Below are 21,563 nucleotides of genomic sequence, written 5' to 3'. Positions count from 1 at the left end.
GTAACCAAAAATAAATTAAGGACTGTGCATTTTGTATTGTGTTGTAATTGCAAATGATGTTTTTAAAAATGTAGAAAACATCAAAAATATTTAAATAAATAGTATTCTATTATTGTTTAACAGCATGATTAATTGTAATTAATTACTGTTAATTTTTTGATCACTTGACAGCCTTAAAAATAAGATTTTTCTACTTTTTACACTTTTTAGCCATGAAAAGTTAAAACTACTGAGACTAGCAAAATCTTTATTATGGGCAATGATGTTCCAGAAGGAAAGTACCCAGATGGACTTGAGTGGCTGAACTTGAGTTTATAGTGTTAGAAATGAAAAAAAGACAATTTTTACATTTAAACCCAGGGATGTGGTGATATGAAAATCAATGGAAAAACAATTAACCAAGAACTTGACAATGACACTTCTCTGGAGTCACTTTTCAAAGTACAGCAATATTTCAGAATTCTTCTGTACCCCAGTTTACATTTTAAGTTCTATCTATTTGCCTTATTTACTCTAATAGTTCTGGAAATAAATATCGAACTAAATGGCTGCGTCTAGACTGGCATGATTTGTGGAAATACTTTTAACGGAAAAGTTTTTCTGTTAAAAGTATTTCTGCAAAAGAACGTCTAGATTGGCATGGATGCTTTTGTGCAAAAAAGAATCCGTGCCCAGTATAGGCCATTTTAGCCATCGGGCTTTCTTGTGCAAAAAATTAAGGTGCCTGTCTACACTGAGTGGGAGCATCAAAGTATTTGCGCAAGAAGCACTGAATTCTTACATTAGAACGTTCGTGCTCTTGCAAAAATTCAAGCGGTCAGTGTAGACAGCTGGTAAGTTGCCAGTCTAGATGCACCCAATGTGTTTTTAAAAGCCAGCTTTACTTTTTATAGAAAAAACAGAACAGTGCAGTTTTCTGCAGTAAATTATGATGTGTAAACAAAAATTCAGTTTTTTTTTCTAAAATAAGCTTTCATTAGACAATGTTATAGCCATTTTTATATAGAAAGTTTATGAAAAGAAACCATATAAGTCTTTAAGTCTTTCATTTTTTCACAGTAAAGCCTCCATTGCCTAACCTCCATTTAATCAAAGAGTAGTCAAATCTTCTTTGGCAACACTATGTACCTTGCATTGTTCTCACCCTACTTATTTGGAGCCCCATTTTCCTGATGTTTCAAGTTGAGGGAAAGCCTTTCAGAAAACTAGAGTTGTTCCATAATAGGTTTTCCCTTTTTATATTAATGTGGAAATGAAAAAAAATCTGCATGTAATAATTATTTCTGTGTTAGGTGGAATAATATTATATTTATTTTAAATTTAGCCATGGCCTGAGGATGCACTGCAAGCTGTTGCATCTCGCTTCTTGGAAGATATTGAAATGTCAGAGGAAACACGCGATGGCTGTATTGATATGTGTAAAAGTTTTCACACTTCTACCATTGTTTTGTCTGACTTGTTCCATTCTGAGCTTCAAAGGCACAACTATGTTACACCTACTTCCTACCTGGAATTAATCTCCACATTCAAAGTCTTATTGGAAAAGAAACGCACGTAAGGATGTATATGTATTTTGCTAGGGGAGCCCAAAGTTCCATTATAGTTTTCTATATGTAATTAATTTGTGTAGCTAACCTAATAAAAAAGTTAAATATACTTAAATAGCCATTCCTTGGATATATTTGCACTCAGTGGACTAAACAGCCAATTACACCGAGTTTAAATCTTGTATCCTATTAGACCAATTCTAATATTCTTTGTTAAGCTACTTCCTATTGATACTTTAAAATATATATTTTTTCTCATATAGTCCCAGACCCTTGAAACTACATCTGTTCTGCAAGGTAAATACCACTGAATATCACTGAGTTTCTGTGTAGAGATACATAACCTCTTCAAGAGAGGTGGAGTTTTAGGTCTATGGGACTGTATATAAGCCCTGAAAAGAGAAAATAAAAAGATTAGTATAGTTATGAACCATCTAGGGATATTTGTCGAGGTCACCAGAATGCCTAGTAGTGACTCTTTCATGTCTTAATGAAAATAGTAGAAAAACAATTTTCTACTTGTCCTTGACTTCATTATTTCCTCTTGATTAGTGCAACCTCCTCGCCTCTGTGTTTCCTGACACACAGATTACTCTTCTCAGTTCCATATAAAACATAGCTACTAAAATAATCTTCTTGACCATATATTCCCTATTTTGTCTCCTTCCACTAAGGGTCTTCATAACTCTTTACCCATTTACTTTTCCACTCTTGTTTTTTTATCTTGTCAGTTCACCTCCTCATCTGTGCAACCAACAAAGCCAGCCTTGATCACCCACTTGTCAGTTTTTCTACTCTTAAGGCACTTATACAGTGTTGAAGTAGTGTAACCAAGGCTGTGTCCAGACTCAGGGGTTTTTTCGAAAAAAGTAGCCTTTTTTCGAAAAAACTTCACCTGCGTCCAGACTCAAGCCGCGTTCTTTCGAAATTAAATCGAAAGAACGCGGCTTTTCTTTCGATGGCAGTAAACCTAATTCTACGAGGAAGAACGCCTTCTTTCGAAAGTTCCTCTTTCGAAAGAAGGCGTTCTTGAATGTAAATAGGGCTTCCTCGAAAGAGAGCATCCAGACTCGCTGGGTGCTTTCTTTCGAAAAAGCAAGCCGCTTTTTCGAAAGTTCCGCGTGTAGTCTAGACGCGCTCTTTCGAAAGAGCCTCTTTCGAAAGAGCCTCTTTCGAAAGAGCCTCTTTCAAAAGAGGCTTGCAGTCTAGACATAGCCCAAGTCTTAGTGAAGTAAGAATCAGGTGCACAAATAAGCTGAACTATATTGACCCATGTAGGGGGCAAATAAAACAAAATGGAATTTTAAGGATGGAGTGAAAATAGAAATTTGGGGAAGGGGGTAACAAAAAATTGACTATATTTATAAAAATGGCTGTAAATTAAGCACTGTTTGATGTTACTTTTAGTGAGGTGATGAAAATGAAAAGAAGATATGAAGTTGGCTTGGAGAAACTGAACTCTGCTGCATCACAGGTGGCCTCAATGCAGTATGAGCTGGAAGCTCTACAGCCTCAGCTAAAGGAAGCTAGCAAACAAGTTGATGAGATGATGTTGGTTATTGAAAAGGAATCCTTGGAAGTAGCTAAAACTGAAAAAGTAGTGAAAGCTGATGAAGCTGTGGCAAATGAGCAAGCAATGGCAGCAAAAGCAATCAAGGATGAATGTGATGCTGATTTGGCACAAGCCTTGCCTATTCTGGAGAGTGCTTTGTCTGCTCTTGACACTCTTACTGCACAGGTAAAGCTATCTATACATGTGTATACATTGACCAGGTATTCAAACAAAAACAAACCGCATCTGCCGTCAAAAAAAAAATGTGAATATGCTGCATAGCTATTACTGGTAATTGTCAAATGTCATATTGTTACGGAATTAAAAGTTGCATCATTTTGGGGTATCTGAAATTTTTTAAAACATTTAGTTTCAAAATCAAGGCATTCTTTTATTTTCATTTCCTGTGAGGACAGCTATAACTTAGGCTAGTGAACTTTAATTTGTATGATCTCAGAAGGTGTAAAATCAAACATTTCTCACCCTATCCATTTTAAAGTTAATAATCATAGTAATATTCTGAATCAACAACTGCTAAGTTAAAAAGAGACTAGAAACAGAGGCTAAGAATCTGTGCTGCAGTTTTAACTTGAAGGCCAAGTGGAAGTAGTGAGGGCTGAGGTGGCTTTATGCTACTCTTATGTTCTCCCCATTTGCTCATATATGAAAACTAGTACTGTAAAGGGGTATGTCTACACTGCATGGCTATTTCAAAATAAGCTATTCCGGAATAGTTATTCCAAAATAGCTTATTTTGAAATAGCATGCCTACACTGTCGGGAAGCCTCAAAATTAGTCCGAGGCAGGCTTTCCTGATGTGGATGCGCTATCTCAATTTAGAGCCCTAGGAGGCACTGGGGAAGATTAAGTTAGGATGGCCCTAGTGAGGGGCTATTTTGAAATAGCAATGGAGCGTCTACACATATCTTATTTCAAAATAGCTATTTTGAAAAAAGCGTTATTTCTTGTAAAATGAGGTTTACACATTTCAGAATAAGCCATCCGTTATTTTGAAATTATTTCGAAATAACAGAATGTCTGTATAGACACTCACATTGTTATTTCAAAATAATGCTAGTTATCTCAAAATAATGGTGCAATGTAGACACACCCCAGCATATATAGAATTATTGTGATGGCATTAAAAACGAGGAGCTAATGCTATTTCAGAAGTAGTGATATTTATGTAATTTATTCAAGGATATCACAGTTGTGAAGTCCATGAAGAGTCCTCCTGCTGGTGTCAAGCTAGTTATGGAAGCTATATGTATCCTGAAAGGCATCAAATCAGATAAAATTCCAGATCCATCAGGCTCAGGAAAAAAAATAGAGGATTTCTGGGGTCCAGCAAAGAGAGTCCTAGGTGATATAAGATTTCTGCAGTCACTTCATGAATATGATAAAGACAACATTCCTCCAGCTTACATGGCTATCATCAGGAAACAATATATCACAAATCCTGAATTTGTGCCAGACAAGGTTCGAAATGCTTCCACAGCAGCAGAGGGTCTGTGCAAATGGGTCATAGCCATGGATTCCTATGATAAGTAAGTAAGCATTGTGTAAAAATAAATGAATTTAGTCTATTCTAATACTAAGGGGGATTTAAAGTTTGTTGGAAATTCTAGCTGGTTAGACATAGTCACTGGTAAAGATTATTAGCTGTTGAAAGGGAAGTATAGGATCTGATTTTCAAATGTGGGTACCTTGGATAGAATGCAGTGGTTAATATTACAACCAAAGTAAGCAAAATGTTAATTCTGGTTTCTCTTCATCCTTTTTGCACGTATTCATCGGAAGAGTATTATAATGCTAGTGGGAAGGGAGGGCTCCTCATTTAGTTTCTGAGGACTGGGTTAAACTCCACCTTGGAAATTGTTTTGTAGGTATTTGCTTACCTCAAAAGAACTGTTGATTTTTTCTATATCTTATTTGTGCTGTCATCCCATCAATGTATAGTATCATCATAACACATCCCTAGAGTCTGCATAAATCTATCGAATCCACTTTAAGAGTCTAAACTCAGCCTACAATCTGAAATTGGGTATCAAGACCTGATATGGAGAGGAATCTTTCTACTAAATGTAACAAAATTTAATGTGTGAGTTCATGTTCTTCTTTGAGTACATGCTTGTCTCAATTCCAAGTAGGTGTGTGCATGCTGCATGCAGTTACTGGGAGGCTTTCCCCTAGTGTTATCTGTCACATTGGTTTAGGCACCCCCTGGAGTCATGACTGCATAGTGCTATGTATAGGGCCATGCCAACCCACCACCTCTTCAATTTCTTCTGACCACCTGTGATAATTGGTCAGAACACCTATTCTCATTTGCTTTGGCAAGCTCTTTATCTAGAGGTTTTCTGATCATTGCCTGTAAATAGTTACATCCTAGTTGTCTAGATAGTCACTTTTGTATATAGAGATAGACTAATCAGAGAATTGTTCTCAGGGTTGTCCCCTTTTCCTCTGGTTCCAGTATCAGAACATGCCTTGGTCTCTGGGGTTTAAACCTTGCACAGTGAGTAGTAAGCCTATGCCTAGGAGAGCTCTTCACACTTCCTTTCTGATGTGTCTGGAGGAATTCAATCAGAAGGAGAGTTGTAAAATCTGCAAGGATTCTACTCCAGGACCCAAAAAGAAAGATCAATAGTTGAAAATTCTTCTCATGAAGATTACCCTTCACTCCCACTTAGAGCTAACAGGCCAAATCAACACCTAACTCATCTGCATCAGTGGAAAGTGAACTGACACCGATGAGGGAGGCCCGGACACCAAGAAAGGACTCTGGTAGAGATTCTCAGCAGTAGCATGGTTCTCCACAGAGAGGCCCAGTGCACACTAGCATGCAGCACCACTCCTGGTTTCTAGTGCCCTGTAAGTAGCAAAAGAAGTTGGATGAGGGGGACTCACTAACGCCGAGACCCTGGCAAAAGGACTTGAGCACAGTGAGGCCCCCACCGGACCATTCAAATGCTGCACCACCTAGCCCAGAACAGTTGACTCCTGCCGCAGTGAGAGGTTCTCTTTGGGAGAACTGTGGAGAGGCTTTGGAGCTTCCTGTCGTGCTTGGGACCTTTGAGGTGGCTAAAGAGTTCATTGCCTTCACAGCCCCCCTTCTCTGACCAGGCAAGGCGATGCTTTGGCCCGAGAATGTTAGTGTCACAGATACCTTTGGCACAGTAAGAAGGATATGGTACTGAGCCAGTCACTGCTACCTTAGCACTGCTCTTTGATGCTCTCCAGAAGTAGTTTAGCAATGGAGCCACACCAGTCTCCCGTTTCTCAGCTTCCCTCTCCTGCTCCAGCCAGCACCAGTTATGATCCTCACATAGTGAGTCCTCTCCACTGGACTTGGAGGCAGAATTGAATGCATCCAGACAGAGCTAGTATAGATTAGATTAGATTCTGTGTCCAGGCATGCTATGTTTTGGAAAAGATACCTTTCCCCACACTGACAGCACAGTCCACAAAAGCACAGGCCTCTTCCTGGAACAGGTCCCAGTCCAGGATATCTGCAGGAATGCAACATGGTCGTTGATCTTCACCTTTACTTCTCAATATGCCATTATTCATTAAACTAGGGACTGTGCTGCAGTTAGCAGAACGATGCTTCAATTGGCGAATCCAGGAATTCTGAACCCCCTTCCAAGGAACTGCTTGGGAGACACCTACTTGGAATCAACACAAGCAAGTACTGAAAGAAGAAAAATTGTTACCTACTTTTTGTTTTTCAAGATGTGTTGTTCATGCCCATCTCTAGACCCACCCACATACCCCTCAGTCAGAGTAAATTGGCAAGAAGGAACTGAAGAGGTGGCTGGTCAGCAGGGTCCTGTGTATGGCTCCATAAAGGTGTCACTACAGGGAGTGACTAAATTGAACCAACGGATACCACTAGGGGAAAAAATCTTCAGGCAACTGTGCACGTGGCATATACACACCTGTTCAGAATGGACATGAGCAACACATCTCGAAGAAGAAGAACAGTTACGAAAGATAGATAACCATTTTTACTGAAACTTCCTATCTAAGTGTGACATTCTTCAGGGTACAATATGGACTGTTGAACGGCTATGTTACTTCAATTCCCCAGCCTTAGGTGCCTTTTCTTTGCTTCACTTGTGTGTTCTGCTCAGACACTGCCTCCGCCATTTAAATTACTCCTAGCTATACTGTATTAATGCTATGGTCAGCCACCTTTGAATTACTCTGAAGAGCAAAACCAGAAAATTCTAAGTCTCAGACTTTCCATCAGAAATGTGTGTCTTGTACTGCCTCGCCACATTTCCTGGACAACACAAGCTCATATAAAGTCTATAATTGTATTAATAGAAAATTATCTGCACAAATATAATTTCCAAAACACATTGGTTTAGCTAAAACAATAAAGTTTATTGACTACAGAAAGACGGATTTTAAATCATTATAAGTAATGAGGCATAAAAGTCATAATTAGTTGCAAGAAAAAAAGTAAAACGCAACTAACACCTCAATTAACAAGCTAAGTGAATTTATAGCAAAAGTCTCTTTCACCACACACTTCATCAGTCTTGCTGGCTTATTTTCTTTCAGACAGGATCCCTCCCACAGTCCAAAGCTGTTTCCTTGTTCCTTGGGTGCTGCAGCTGCTGTGGGTAGAAAGAAAGGGAAGAATAAGTTGGGGCATCTCTTCCCCATTTTTATATTTTGAGAATTATCACCAGTTGGGGTTCAAGAGAGAAAAAAATATGTGGGGAGAGGAACCTCTAGCTGTTTCTTTGCCAAGATGTATGTTTCTTGTTCATACCCTTTTTCCTGCCAAAGAATGCCTACCTAACCAGGTGATCGTCCATTTGATTTTGTTGAAACCTGGCTGAGGTATCAATTTGCCTTTTGTCTCGGAGCACATGTTTCAGTAATGTCATACAGTAGAATTTTATAATTTAACATACATTGTTGTCACATATTTTAACAGAACAGTAATGGTCAACAAAATATGAGTTTTGAAATGGTACCTTAGAAGGCATACTTTATATAAAATGTAGATAGTCTTGTAAAAGGGGGGGACATAGGGATACAGACTGTCTCATCTAGGAACAGCTATATATATCATAAATGTCTGCAGAAAGACTGCAGGTTAGTTCAAAACAAACAAACAAAAGTAGTGGTATATAATGGAAGAATGCTACTTTGTACCAAACCATGATCTAGCTTAGTACGATGTTGAGGGGAACAGTTGTAAAATATCTCCTAATAACTGTCTAGCCATTATTTGAAAATATATACATCACTTGTTCATTTTTATTTTATGTTGCAATTGTGCATTGTTTTTGTAAGTGATAGGACCATATCAGTAGTATTCATTCTATTGTACAAAAATGTGTGTGCAACTATTTTAAGTCCTCAAAAATGGCTTGTGCCTGCAGATAATTTTTAATCTGATTTTCACATCTATCTGCTTTATTTGTGCACACAAACATCTGTTTCCATGTGTAAGACACCTGTGAATATAATGTTGTAAAAGCAAAATATTTTGTCAGGGACAAAATCCATAGTGGCTTTAAAAATTTGTCTCAGTGTCTAATATTTGTATGTGTGTACTGTTTCTGCCATCTCATACTTTGGATGCATGGTGAAACTGAATACATAAAGTAATATTTTTGCTTTTTTAACAAAAAAAATTACCTGTTATTCTAGGAAATACTAGAATTTTTTTTAAGTGAGTTGATGCTGTTTTAGCCAATTAATATTGACAAAAAAAGTTAACATTTTTGATAAACTGTTATATAATATACTGCAGTTTTCTCTAATTTAGCACATGATGGGATTGAATAGCAACAGTGATTTGAGTATGTGTGTGGAGATACAGAGATATATTCATACACAGTATGTTTGTGATACATTTAATTTACTAATTTATTTTATTTAGAGTGGCAAAAGTTGTTGCTCCCAAAAAGATAAAGTTAAATCAGGCTGAAGGGGAACTGAAGATTGCCATGAATGGTCTAAGAAAAAAACAAGCAGCCCTGAAGGAAGTTCAGGACAAACTGGCTGTACTCCAAAAAACTTTGGAATCAAAGAAGCAGGAGAAAGCTGATCTAGAGAATCAGGTATATAATAAATATCGATAAAACCACTGCTAATACTGATGCATTGAAAAAGTTGTTTAAAAATAAGGGTTCAACCATTATTTGTCATGTTCTTGTTTTATCTTGATGAGTAGACATCAGATGGAATATTGTGTCTCATTCTGAGCATCACATTTTGGGAATGATGTAGACAAATTGGAGAAAGTCCAGAGAAGAGCAACAATAATGATTAAAGATCTAGAAAACATGAATTATGAAGGAAGATTAAAAAACTAGGGTTTGTTTGTTCTGGAGAAGAGAAGGGAGAGGGGGGACATGAGAACAGTTTTCAAGTGCATAAACATTGTTACAAGGAGAAGTGAGAAAAATGTTCTCTTGTCTGAGTATAGATGAAGCAATGGTCTTAAATTGCAGCAAGGGCAGTTTAGGATGAACGTTAGAAAAAAATGTCTTAATTCCCAGGATGATTAAGCACTGGGATATGTTGCCTATGGAGGCTGTGAAATTTCCATTATTAGATATTTTTAAGAGCAAATTAGACACCTGTCAGAGATGGTCCAGATAATTCTCCTACCTCTGGTGCAGGGGACTGTACTAGAAGACCTCTCAAAGTTCTTTCCAGCCCTACCATTCTATGAGTATATGATCCTATGGTTGGTCTGATTTTGCAGTTTGGGGAATTGAGACAATTGACCTATTCATCACAAGAGAGAACAAGAAATGCCATATGGTTAAATGAGCAGAAGGAATGATTTTTGCAGGTGGTACAGATTTTTGCAGATTTTAAGGCAGCAAATCTGTCTTAGCAGTAAAAATCTTTTCACCAGCATGCCCTGTTTTTCTAACTAGGAAGCAGTCCTTAATGTGTTCATTAGACCAGAGAATTCAATCAAAGATTACTTTAATCCATGGCATCTTGGAATTCCTGTTATACCTTCAGTCTTTTGGTCTTGCTCTTAGATCACTGAGAGTGCATCAGTGGTGATTTTGGCTTTAAATCCACTCATCCATGGGAAGTCGGTGTTTTCCAACTGCATGGTAGTAATGTTCCTGCAATAAGTCACTCATCTCCATCCTCTGATTAAAGAACCAGTTCCTTTATGGTTCTACTATTGTCTTAGGCTGTGTCCAGACGCAGGGCTTTTTTCGAAAAAAGTAGCCTTTTTTTCGAAAAAACTTCACCTGCGTCTAGACTACAGCTGCGTTCTTTCGAAATTAAATTGAAAGAACACGGCTTTTCTTTCGACGGCGGTAAACCTCATTTCACGAGGAAGAACGCCTTTTTTTGAAAGTGCTCTTTCGAAAAAAGGCGTTCTTGAATGCCAACAGGGCTTTTTAGAAAGAGAGCATCCAGACTCACTTGCTGCTTTCTTTCGAAAAAGCAAGCCGCTTTTCCGCTTGCAGTCTAGACGCTCTTTTTCAAAAGAGGCTTTTTCGAAAGTATCTTTCGAAAAAGCCTCTTTCAAAAGAGGCTTGCAGTCTAGACATAGCCTTAGAGGTTGTTATGGGACCTCCATTTAAGCCAGAGGTCTCAAACCACAGCCGGAGGCCATCACTAGGTGGAGCAGTTGTCTGTTCCTGTCTTGATGCCTCATCCCTTCCTGCCAGGGCCCTGCCCTCTGCCCCCTATGGCATCCTATCCCCTGAGTGATACGACCTCAGGAATTATCAGAGAGGGGATAAGCTTGGTGTAGGGCGGCGGCAGCAGCAGTCTGGCCTCCCAGTACTCCTCCCAGCAGCAAGAGCAGATAACCCAAGCCCTAAAAAGATAACCCCCAGTGACTAAGGCTATGTCTATGCTATAGAGGTTTTTAGGAAAAATGGCCATTTTCCAAAAATAACTTCAATTCTGACCACACTGCTATCATATTCTTTAGAGAAAAAAATCGAAAGAACAGAGGGGTTTTTCCAACAGTGGTAATCCTCTTTCTATGAGGAAGACTCCCTTTTCTGAAAGAGCTCTTTCAAAAAAAAAAAAAAAAAAAAAAAAAAAAAAAGGCACGTGGAAATGGGGTAAAGGGTTTTTTTTTTTTCCTGAAAAAAGAGGCCTCCAGGAAATAATACAGGTAACCTGGTGACCACTCTGGCCAAAGTAATCACAACTCTATAGGTCTCCTGGCCCCTCTTAAAGCTGTAGGCACTCTGGACAAGCCATGTGGCGGGAAGCCAGCCCTGACTGCACAGCTCTGCCACAGGCTTTCTCACTTATGGCACAGCCACAAGCCCATTGAGACACACCCTCCCCCGGCCCTTGCAGAGCGCACAAGCAGAGCTGTCAGAACCCACCAAGCGGCGGGCACTCTTGTGGTCTGGAGCGGAGATCCTGTCCTTCCTCAAGCTATGGGGCGAGGAGGAGACACTAAAGGATCTCCTCTCCAAGCACTGGAATGTAGACATTTATGACTGGATGGCCAAGTCCCTGGTGGAGTGCGGACATCCACCCTGGAGCTTAGAACAGGTCCGGAATAAGGTAAAGGAGCTCCGCCAGGGATATGTGAGGGCTAGAGAGCACAGCTTGCTCTCAGGGCAGGACCCCACACCTGCCGCTATGACGTAGTGCTCCACCAGATCCTGGGGGTGGGGAAGCCATTTCCCCACATGTCATGGAGGACTCCGACCTGGAGACACCTGTCGTTGCCCAGCTGGAGGTTGCAGAGGAGGAGGAGGACAAGGGACAGCAGGAGGAGGACAACATGGCCACCATCATGCTGTCCTTGGAGCTGGTAGCTGTGATCCAGGATGTCTCCCAGGCATTGTCTGATGTGGGGAAGGGATCTTAGGTGAGTGCTCTCAGTTTGTCACACACATACAGGGTCGGGGAGGCAGGCGCGGGGGAGGGGGGATGAGTATCGCTTGGCCTGGACATCGTGCTGCAGTCCATGCACATGGAACCATGTGCAGCTTTAGTGTACACCGCGCAGACTCAGCAGGCAGCCCCTGACCCCGCCCAGGTGCCTGCTCACAGGCTCAGAGGAGGCCACACATACATCTGGCCCAGGGGGAGGGACGTCCTCCTACCACCCGCCAGAGCTGAAAGCAGGCTAGCCACAAGGGCGCAGGCATGGCCCCATACCGAGGAGTGCTGCACACAGCACACGGGCATGCCTGCACGTGCGAGGCACCACCTGTGCCCACAGACAGCACTGCGAGGTGCAGGTGTGTGTGCAGGCCCCAGGGAGGGCCAGGCTACATCCGACTTCTCTGCCGCTCATGGGATCCCACTGTAGCCAGACACTTCCCTTTCCTGCTTCTCCATGGCGGGGGGGAGGCAGGCAGCAAGGTTCCCTGTCCACCTCGGGGCCCCTGTCAGGCAGCGCCTGTTATGCAGGTCACACATGGCCTTGCTCCCAGGACACCCCCCACCCCCATCCTCCAGTCCGAGGACTGTTGATCGCTGCTCACAGAGGAAGGCACGGCCTCATGGACAGTGTCTGCATGGATGACTGACCACCTCTCCCTCTTTGTATTCTCCACAGCGGGGACTGAGGGGTGAGACATGCCACCCATGCCAGCCGTCCAACCTCAGGTGACCTGAAAGCGCTCCATGGTGCAGAAGGAGCTGATAAGGCAGCATGTGGGCATCCTGCATGACATGCAGCAGACCCTGGTGCAGAACGTCCAGGAGGATGCCGAATGGCGGACCCGCATGTGGGAGCAGCTTGTGCAGCAGGGCGATAACGTGCGCCATCATGAGGGAAATGATGGCACACCTGGCTGCTGTTGCTCCTGCCTACCCCCCTTCTGTCCTCCCTGCTATGCCCATTCTCCCTCCCCCTGCCTCCCCAAGCAATGCCCCTACTACCTCCCCAAGCAATGCTCATGCCCCTGCCCCCTGCTTCCCTGCCATCCCTGACCCTGCTGCAGCCCCCCTCTTGCTCACCTCCCTGTGGTCCCTGGATCCACCCAAGCCCAAGTTTGATGAGCTCCCTGCACCCAAGGTGGCACATCCAGCCACACTCTACACCACTCCCAGCCCTGAGCCCTCCTTCCCCTCCAGGTTAGGAGCCCCCCTCCTCCTCCAGATTAGAAGTCCCCCTCCCCAGTTATATTTTTTGAAAGACAAATACAAAGTTCGTTGTGTTGAAATCCAAACAGCTGTGTTTATTCAAAGGTCAGGGAGAGGTTGTGGTGAGAAAAGGATAGTGGAGCAAGGCACAGGCCCCTAGTGGGGAGGCCCTGGGGAGAGTTACTGGGGCCTCCCGGATGCACACCCCGGCCTTAACAGGCCTGGCGGATGGCAGCTGTCTGCGGCTGCTCAAAGGGTTTCCTCTCGTGGCTGGCCTCTGCCCCCCACCCCAAGAGAAAGGCCTCCCCCTTCCTCTCCACAATGTTGTGGAGGACACAACATGCCACGACCACCTCGGGGATGTTATGCTTCCCACGTTGAGGCAGGTCAGGAGGCACCTGAACCGCGCCTTGAGGCAGCTGAAGGCACACTCCACCTGGATCCTTGCCTGGCTGAGGTGGGAGTTAAATTGGTTAAATTGGGGTGCAGCTGGCTGGTGTAGGTTTTCATTAACCATGGCATCAAAGGTAGTCCGCGTTCCCCATGATGCACAGTGGCATCTGCACATCCCTAACCACAAAGTCCCGGCAGAGGCAAAATGTACGCACCTCCAGCTTGCCGTAGAGGCTGGGGTTATGAAAGATGTGTTCATCACGTGTCCTGCTCAACCACCTGACAAAAATGTCTGTAAACTGTCCACAGTGGTTGACCAAAGCTTGCACCACCATAGAAAAGTAGCCCTTCCTATTGATATACTGGGCTGCTCGATGTTCAGGTGCACAGATCAGGATGTGGGTCCCATCTATGGCTCCCCCACAGTTCAGGAACCCCAGAGCGGCAAATCCTGTGACGATTGGGTCCAGGTCTCCCAGGCAGATGACCCTGCATAGCAGGATGGAGTTGATGGCCCTCACCACTTGCAGAAAGAGTCCAAAAAACACACAAAACACAGAATAAGAGGTAGTGACTTGAAACCTCTCCTCCCTTCCCCCACCTCCAACTCCTGGAGCCCACCCCCTATGATCTGCCTCCCCCCCCCTCCCGCAGCAGGGCTGTGTGAAGGCGGGACATCACAACCCCCAGGGGATGGGGCTTCCCTCCCCAGCCCCTCTCTACCACCCAAGACTTTCCTTTTCCAAGGGTCCCCCTTTTCCAGGACTACCCCAGGGACTGCAGCCTGAGAGTTCCTTACATCCATGAGGAGGGCCCCGACAGTGGACTTCCCCATGCCAAACTGGTTGCCCACTGACCGGTAGCTGTCTGGGGTGGCAAGCTACCAGACAACGGTTGTGACCCACTTTTCCAGGAGGATGGCAGGCCGCAGGTGGTGTCGCATCGTCGGAGGGCAGGGGCAAGCCAGGCACACAGCTCCTAAAAAGTGGCCTTTCGCATGCAGAAGTTTTGGAGCCACTGCTGTTCATCCCACCGCTCCATGACCAGCCGTTTCCACCAGTTGGAACTGGTGTCCAGCTTCCAGAAATGCCTCTCCACTGTGGCGTGAGGTTGTACAGGTCTTGCTCCAGCACACAATGAAAGGGTCTCAGGAATGAGCTCGGAGTCAAGCTCGTGCAGGGTCAGGAAGGCAGCCTGCACAAACTGATGCAGAAATTCCAGCATGGCCGTGTGGGGCCATCGCATGCCCAGGGGCAGCTCCAGCTCCATGGCACAAAGACAGAAGTTGTGCATCCAAAAAAGCTGGGCAACCAAAGCAGGCACTGTGAGAGCTTTGCTGTCCCTTGAAGCGGTAGGCAAGCACGCAGCAGAAGCAGAGAAACAGCTGTCCAGGAGGGTCCCTTTCAGGGTATCTCTCAGCTAGGCTTTGGGACCAGCACTCGGAAGCAATTGGTGATGTAAAGCCCTGGCTGAACTGGTTCCGGGTGGCCTTATATGCAAAAGAGCATCCAATCAGTGTGGACGCTATCTTTTGAAAAAGCAAATTGCTTTTTCGATGAGCTTTGGCAGTGTGGATGCTCTCTTTTGGAAGAAGTTTTTTTGGAAGATCTCTTCTGGAAAAGCTTCTTCTGAAAGAAACCTGCAGTCTAGATGTAGCCAAAGAGACAGATCATAGAATCATAGAATCATAGGACTGGAAGGGACCTCAAGAGGTCATCGAGTCCAGCCCCCCGCCCTCAAGGCAGGACCAAGCTCCGTCTACACCATCCCTGACAGATGTCTATCTAACCTGTTCTTAAATATCTCCAGAGAGGGAGATTCCACCACCTCCCTTGGCAATTTATTCCAATATTTGATCACCCTGACAGTTAGGAATTTTTTCCTAATGTCCAATCTAAACCTCCCCTGCTGCACTTTAAGCCCATTACTCCTTGTCCTGTCCTCAGAAACCAAGAGGAACAAATTTTCTCCTTCCTCCTTGTGACACCCTTTTAGATATTTGAAAACCGCTATCATGTCCCCCCTTTTGGTTTCTTTTGTTTTACTCTGATTCCCTTCTTTCAGCAGAAACAGCAAGAAAAAGGACCTCAGTTTTGTTAGGCTTGCTAATGTGCCACTAGTAGATGGAGAACATTGTAAACAACTTGAATTGAGGGCTGGTGGGGACACAGTGGAGCCCCAGCCCCTCACAATGGTGCAGTCAATGTAAAAGGATTGGATTTAATTATTATTAAGTTATACTTCTTATTAAAGTAAAAATATGTTTTACAAGAAATGTCAAATGTACAATCACAAGAGAATGAATAAAATGTAGTTTTATATCCCATGAGTTCTGAGTCACTTCCTCAAATATTGGTATTTTCTATATCACACACAAAGCTATTAGGAGTTTAATGTTTTATGTGAATTTCATAATTTATTGGAGGAAACAACTCTTAAATGTCATGGACTTTGTCTCACTAAAAGTAAACAAGATAATCTGTTGGGCAGGTTATTTTCCTTCTTCAGACTTTTATACGTTTAATCAAGCTTTTCTGTTTGCTGACATTTAAAAAACATCAGTGCATACAGGCAAATAATTGCAGGATGTCCCCTAACTGTTCATCGTATGACTTAAAGCAAAACATAAATAATCTGCAGCACAAGTGGTGCCATTATATGAAGTTTATTTTTTGTTTTTGAGGTTGACCTGTGCAGCAAAAAGCTACAGCGAGCAGAACAATTGATTGGAGGCCTTGGTGGTGAGAAAAGTCGCTGGAGCCAGAGTGCCCTGGAGCTCGGGAGACAGTACATCAATTTGACTGGAGATATCCTTATTTCATCAGGAATTGTGGCTTACCTGGGAGCCTTCACATCTAGCTATAGACAAGTAATGAATATGGTTGTTTTATCTAAATGTTTATGTTTTTGTATTAAACCAATAAAACAACTTTTTCCTTTTGCTAAACAATTTAGATTTCTATAAACATGTTTTAATTGACTTTAAACATTTCAAGAACTGAAAAAACAGGGTGGTCTTGTCCTAGTATAGATATAGATATATGTACATACTCCAGGATTTTGCATTTCACTTAGAAGAACCGAAGGGTATTCTTCCTTTGCATTTCTTTACTTTTTTGCTATCAACATTCATAGAATTATTGGGTTGGGAGAGACCTCAGGAGGACATCGAATCTAACCCCCTGCTAAAACAGAACCAGCCCCAACTAAATCATCCCAGCCAGGGCTTTGTCAAGCCAGGACTTGAAAACCTCTAGGATGGTTTCCTATATAACCCATTCCAGTGCTTCATCACCTTCTTAGTAAAAAGTAAAATAGTTTTTCCTAATATCCAATCTAGACCTCCGCCACTGCAACTTGGGATCATTTTACCTCATTCTGCCATCTGTCACTGCTGAGATCAGCCTCACTCCATCCTCTTTGGAACCCCCTTCAGGTAGTTGAAGGCTGCTATCAAATCCCATCTCATTCTTCTCTTTCGTAGACTAAATAAGCCCAAATCCCTTGGCTTCTCCTCATTAGTCATGTGCTCTAGGCCCCTAAATCATTTTTGTTGCCCTCCGCTGGTCTCTCTCTTATGCATCCACATCCTTTCTGTAATGAGGCCCCTAGAATTGAACGCAATACTCTGGATGAGGCCTCACTAGTGCTGTATAAAGGGGAATAATCCCTTCCCTAGATCTGCTTGCAGTGCTCCAACTAATATACCTCAATATGCCATTAGCCTTCTTGGCTACAAGGGCACACTGTTGACTGATCCAGCTTCTGATCCATTGTAACCCCATGTCCTTTTCTGCCAAACTGCTACTTAGCCAGTCAGTCCCCAGCCTGTAGCAGCACTGGAGATTCTTCTATCCCAAGTACACATCTCTGCATGTGTCCTCTTTGAACCTCATCAGATTTCTTTTGGCCCAATCCCCCAATTTGTCTATGTCACTCTGGACCCTATCTCTATCCTCCAGTGTATCTACCTCTCCCCCTAGCTTAGTGTCATCTATGAACCTGCTGAGGGTGCAATTCATTCCCTTATTTGGGTCATTAATTACAATGTTGCTAAAAACCGGTCCCAAAATCAACCCTTCGGGCACTCTGCTTGATACCAACCACCAAGCCATTAATCACTACCCATTGAGGCGGACAATCTAGCCAGCTTTCTATCCACCTTACAGTCCATTTATCTAATCCATTCTTTTTTAACTTGCTGGCAAGAATGCTGTAGGAGACCATATCAAAAACTTTGCTAAAGTCAAGGTATATCATGTCCACCACCTTCCCCCTGCCCACACAGCCAGTTACCTCATCATACAAGGTAATCAGATTGGTCAGCATGACTTGTCTGGGGTGGATCCTTGTTGATTATTCCTGATCACTTTCCTGTCTTCCAAGTACTTCAAAATGTATTCCTTAGGGATCCCCTCCATGATTTTTCTGGGGACTGAGGTGAGGCTGACCAGTCTGTAGTTCCTCAGACGTCTTCCCTTTTTAAAAGATGGGCACTGAATTTGCCTTTTTCCAATCATCTGGGACTTCCCCCATTTGCCACGAGTTTTTAAAGACAATGGCCAATAGCTCTGCAATCACATCAACCAACTCCCACAACATGCTTGGATGCATTAGATCCTGCCCCATGGATTTATATATGTCCAGCTTTTCTAAATAGTTCTTATCCTTAACATTAATTGTAAAATACATGAACCTTGTAGTTGTTTTTCTGTTATCTGTATAGTGCCTGCAAATAACTTTATGGCTATGGACCTAATGCGTCCCCATTCTAGTCAATAGCTAAATTCACAGTAAGTTCTGTAAGAGTAGGAGCGGGTCCCATGTCTGTAGCATAGGGTGTAAATGTATTTAAAATGTAATAATTCTTTACAACAAGGAAAAACAGAGAGATAAAGTGGACTTAATTTTATAATCAATTTGTATGTTTAATTCCAATTTAAAAAAAGGAAGTTGTGTGTGAAAAATAACAGCACCATTAGGATGTACCATCAACATTTTCAACTAGCTAATCATTTTGGATGCCTCCATTTTTGGATGCCTAATTTGATGTGCTTTTGCTCTTATGTTCAGAATTGCTGAGCAACAGGGTTTCTCATTAACTTCCAGTGAAGAAATGATTGCTCAGTGCTGCTGAAAAAACAGACTCGGGTTGTCACAAGTTGGGCACACAAAAGTAGAGGCATCGAAAATCAGTGACCACTTTTCAAAATTGAACTTAACATTTGGGTCTAAATCCTTCTTGTTTTCTTATCTCCACTTATTTTTATTTTATTTCCCTTCCCTTTCTTTGCTTAGAAAATTCTGGAACATCTCTCAAATTCTAATTTTTCATCATTTTCATCATTTCCTTATCTTTTAATGTTTCACTTTCCAAGAGCTTATTTGTCTGCGGTTTTTTCTTGATCCAAATTATTAAATTTTGAAAGAATGTAATTCTGCATTGGATTTAAATGGCATGTATAGAATGACTAGATAGCACAACTGCTTTTCATAAAAGATGATTGAGGTTCTGAAAAGTGATGTTTGGGGCTTCTGGCAGGCCAATCTAAGAAGACAGCTTTATTCTTATTCATTTAACAATAACTAAACTTCATTGGTTTTACTCAAGAAGTTTAGTATAGCTTAGCCTTTTGGGGCTTCTTTTGGTGGGAACTCATGGTCTGGTATGAGATGGAAGTGTCCCCTCATTTATGCAACAGTAGTTGGGGCCTCCTGTCAGCTATTTTTTATTTTTATCTATCTGGTTGCCTTGTCATTGTCTCTGTTATTGTTATGTATTTATTGGGTAGCTGTTTCAGACTCCCGTGAGGCTCTGGATAGAGCTTTCACATTTGCTTGTTTTGCAGTTTCTCCTTCCCCCCCCCCCCAGGAAGCTAATTCTTTTATTTCCTCCAGTTTTTCAAAGAGCCGAGCTTTTATATCTTTTTGGCACCTTGGTTTTAAATAAGATAGTGAAACCTTCATTTGACATCTCTGTGAATGTTCCCTGTCCTCTGAGATTCATTTCCGTTAATTCTAAATTTCTTATTGCAGTTGACTTGGAAAGAGAAATTAATAAACTTCAGGCCTTGATTTTCACTCTTTTGATTTGGAGTTCTATGTTTTATAAGGACAATATAAGGCTTTGGCCTAATCCAAAACTTTCAGTCAAGTTTGTGTCTCAGTTCCATGAGAAACAGTGTATTTGTCTTAGGCTGTATCCACATTTAAAATGCTACAGTGGCACAGCTGCAGCACTCAGTGTACCCATCACTGCAGCAATGGGAGGAGTTCTCTCATTACCATCTCCCCAAGAGGTGGCAGCTAAGTCTATGGAAGAATACTTCTGTTGACCTAGCGCTGTGTACACTTAATATTAGGTTGACCCAGCTGTCACTCAGGGGGGTTGTTTCTTCATCATGAGTGATGTAGCTAGATTGACTTGACTTTTTAGTGTAGGCCTAGCCTTCTACAGTCTAATGATGGCAATGATTTGGATGAAAGAGTTGGAAAATACATATAGATGTACTGATAGCTTTGTAAGTCTTATAAACGTAATAGGGAACAGACAAAACTTTACTTAAGATTTGCCTTCTTCTCTTGTAGAATCAAACAAATGAGTGGACATCACTATGTAAAATGAAAGATATTCCTTGCTCAGATGATTTTTCCCTAACAAATACTTTGGGAGAACCTGTTAAAATCAGAGCTTGGAACATTGCTGGATTACCATCTGACACGTTTTCTATTGATAACGGTATCATTATCTCGTAAGTAAAAAATGTTTCACACCTGCTAGTTTTCATTAAATAGCTTCTTACCAATATACTTTTTAGTTACTATTTTTATGGACATTTCACATTGCCCAGTGATTCTCAAAGTGGGCCAAGGATTGTCCGGTTTGTTTATTAAATGGCTCTGCATCCACGGTGACTTGCATCTCCCATTGGCTCCGGTTTGCTGTTTGCAGCCAAGGGGAACAGTGGGAAGCAGTGTGGCCTGGGCTGTTGCTCATGGGATGCAGGCCACATGAGCCCCTCTAGCTATCCACTGCAGAGTTTTGGGCACAGAGTACATCGTGCAAAGCTGCCCATGGTGCCTCGCTCTCAGAGTCGACGGTAGGCTCCTTAATGGGGACGCACTGCTTTGGACTACATTAGATTCTTCCCTGCAGGATAAGCTTCTCCAGACTCACATACTGATTTGTGTGTCTAAGGCCTAGTCTTCAATAGAAAATTAGGTTGGTTTAAATATGTCAGAGGATTAAAAAGTCCATATCCCTAAGTCATGATGTGAAGCTGACTGAAGTCCCCATTGATGTTCTCAGTAATCCTTTCCATCCGTGTATTGATTTTTTCCAAATATGTGCAAAATATTTTCTATGTGCACTGAGGCATGTGTGGAAGTACATCACCAGTAAAACAACAAAACTTATCTGTGGGAGCTCTGTTACTCCGCTGGCTGGCATTTGAATTTCTCCTGAGCAGCCGCACACTGGTCCACATGTAAACAGTGCTAAGTCAAGAGAAGAATTCTTCCATGGTCCTAGCTACCTTCTGTCAGGGAAGGTGGATTACCCGCTGTAATGGGCATAGACATGCGCATGGGGTGTGCCCAGGCACACCCTAATGTCTCGGGCCGGCTAGCGGCTGCTGGAGGAAGAGAGGGTTTTGTGACGGGGCACCGCAGACCCTCACTTTAAATTCCCCGTAGCCATCAACAGGGCACTGTGGGGCAGAGAGCGCATGCGCAGCATGCTCAAACGCCGCACAAGAGGTAAGAGGGGAGACGCCCGGGCATAGCGTGACGTTACGGCCCGGGACTTTAAAACCGCTCAGCCCTGCTCCAGGAGGAGCTGGGACCCAACTACAAATGCCGGCCAGCCCGCCTGAGCCATTTTTGCGTAGTATGTAATTTTTGAGTAGTATGTGTTTTTAATGTGAGAATTAGTCATTGCACTTAAATATATAAGTAAGTTACCTAAGTGGTATAGGGAATACAGCAAATGCTGATGA

General features: G+C 42.6%; 1 protein-coding gene across 5 annotated transcripts in view; it reads left to right on the top strand.

Annotated features, from left to right (window-relative positions):
- DNAH7 (dynein axonemal heavy chain 7) overlaps positions 1–21,563 on the top strand; it is a 244,255-nt gene that overhangs the window by 160,534 nt on the left and 62,158 nt on the right. For all 5 annotated transcript variants that reach the window (XM_075934216.1, XM_075934215.1, XM_075934214.1 and 2 more), the window contains 6 exons: positions 1,325–1,554; positions 2,955–3,285; positions 4,300–4,646; positions 9,008–9,188; positions 16,250–16,435; positions 20,155–20,318. In XM_075934216.1, coding sequence (XP_075790331.1) covers positions 1,325–1,554; positions 2,955–3,285; positions 4,300–4,646; positions 9,008–9,188; positions 16,250–16,435; positions 20,155–20,318 — 1,439 coding nt within the window. The remainder of the gene's footprint in view (positions 1–1,324; positions 1,555–2,954; positions 3,286–4,299; positions 4,647–9,007; positions 9,189–16,249; positions 16,436–20,154; positions 20,319–21,563) is intronic.

This window comes from Pelodiscus sinensis, chromosome 7 (genome assembly GCF_049634645.1).
Source record: "Pelodiscus sinensis isolate JC-2024 chromosome 7, ASM4963464v1, whole genome shotgun sequence".
Taxonomy (NCBI): Eukaryota; Metazoa; Chordata; order Testudines; family Trionychidae; genus Pelodiscus; species Pelodiscus sinensis.
The sequence above is the reverse complement of the archived record's forward strand: the minus strand, read 5'-3'. Positions and strand labels throughout refer to the sequence as shown.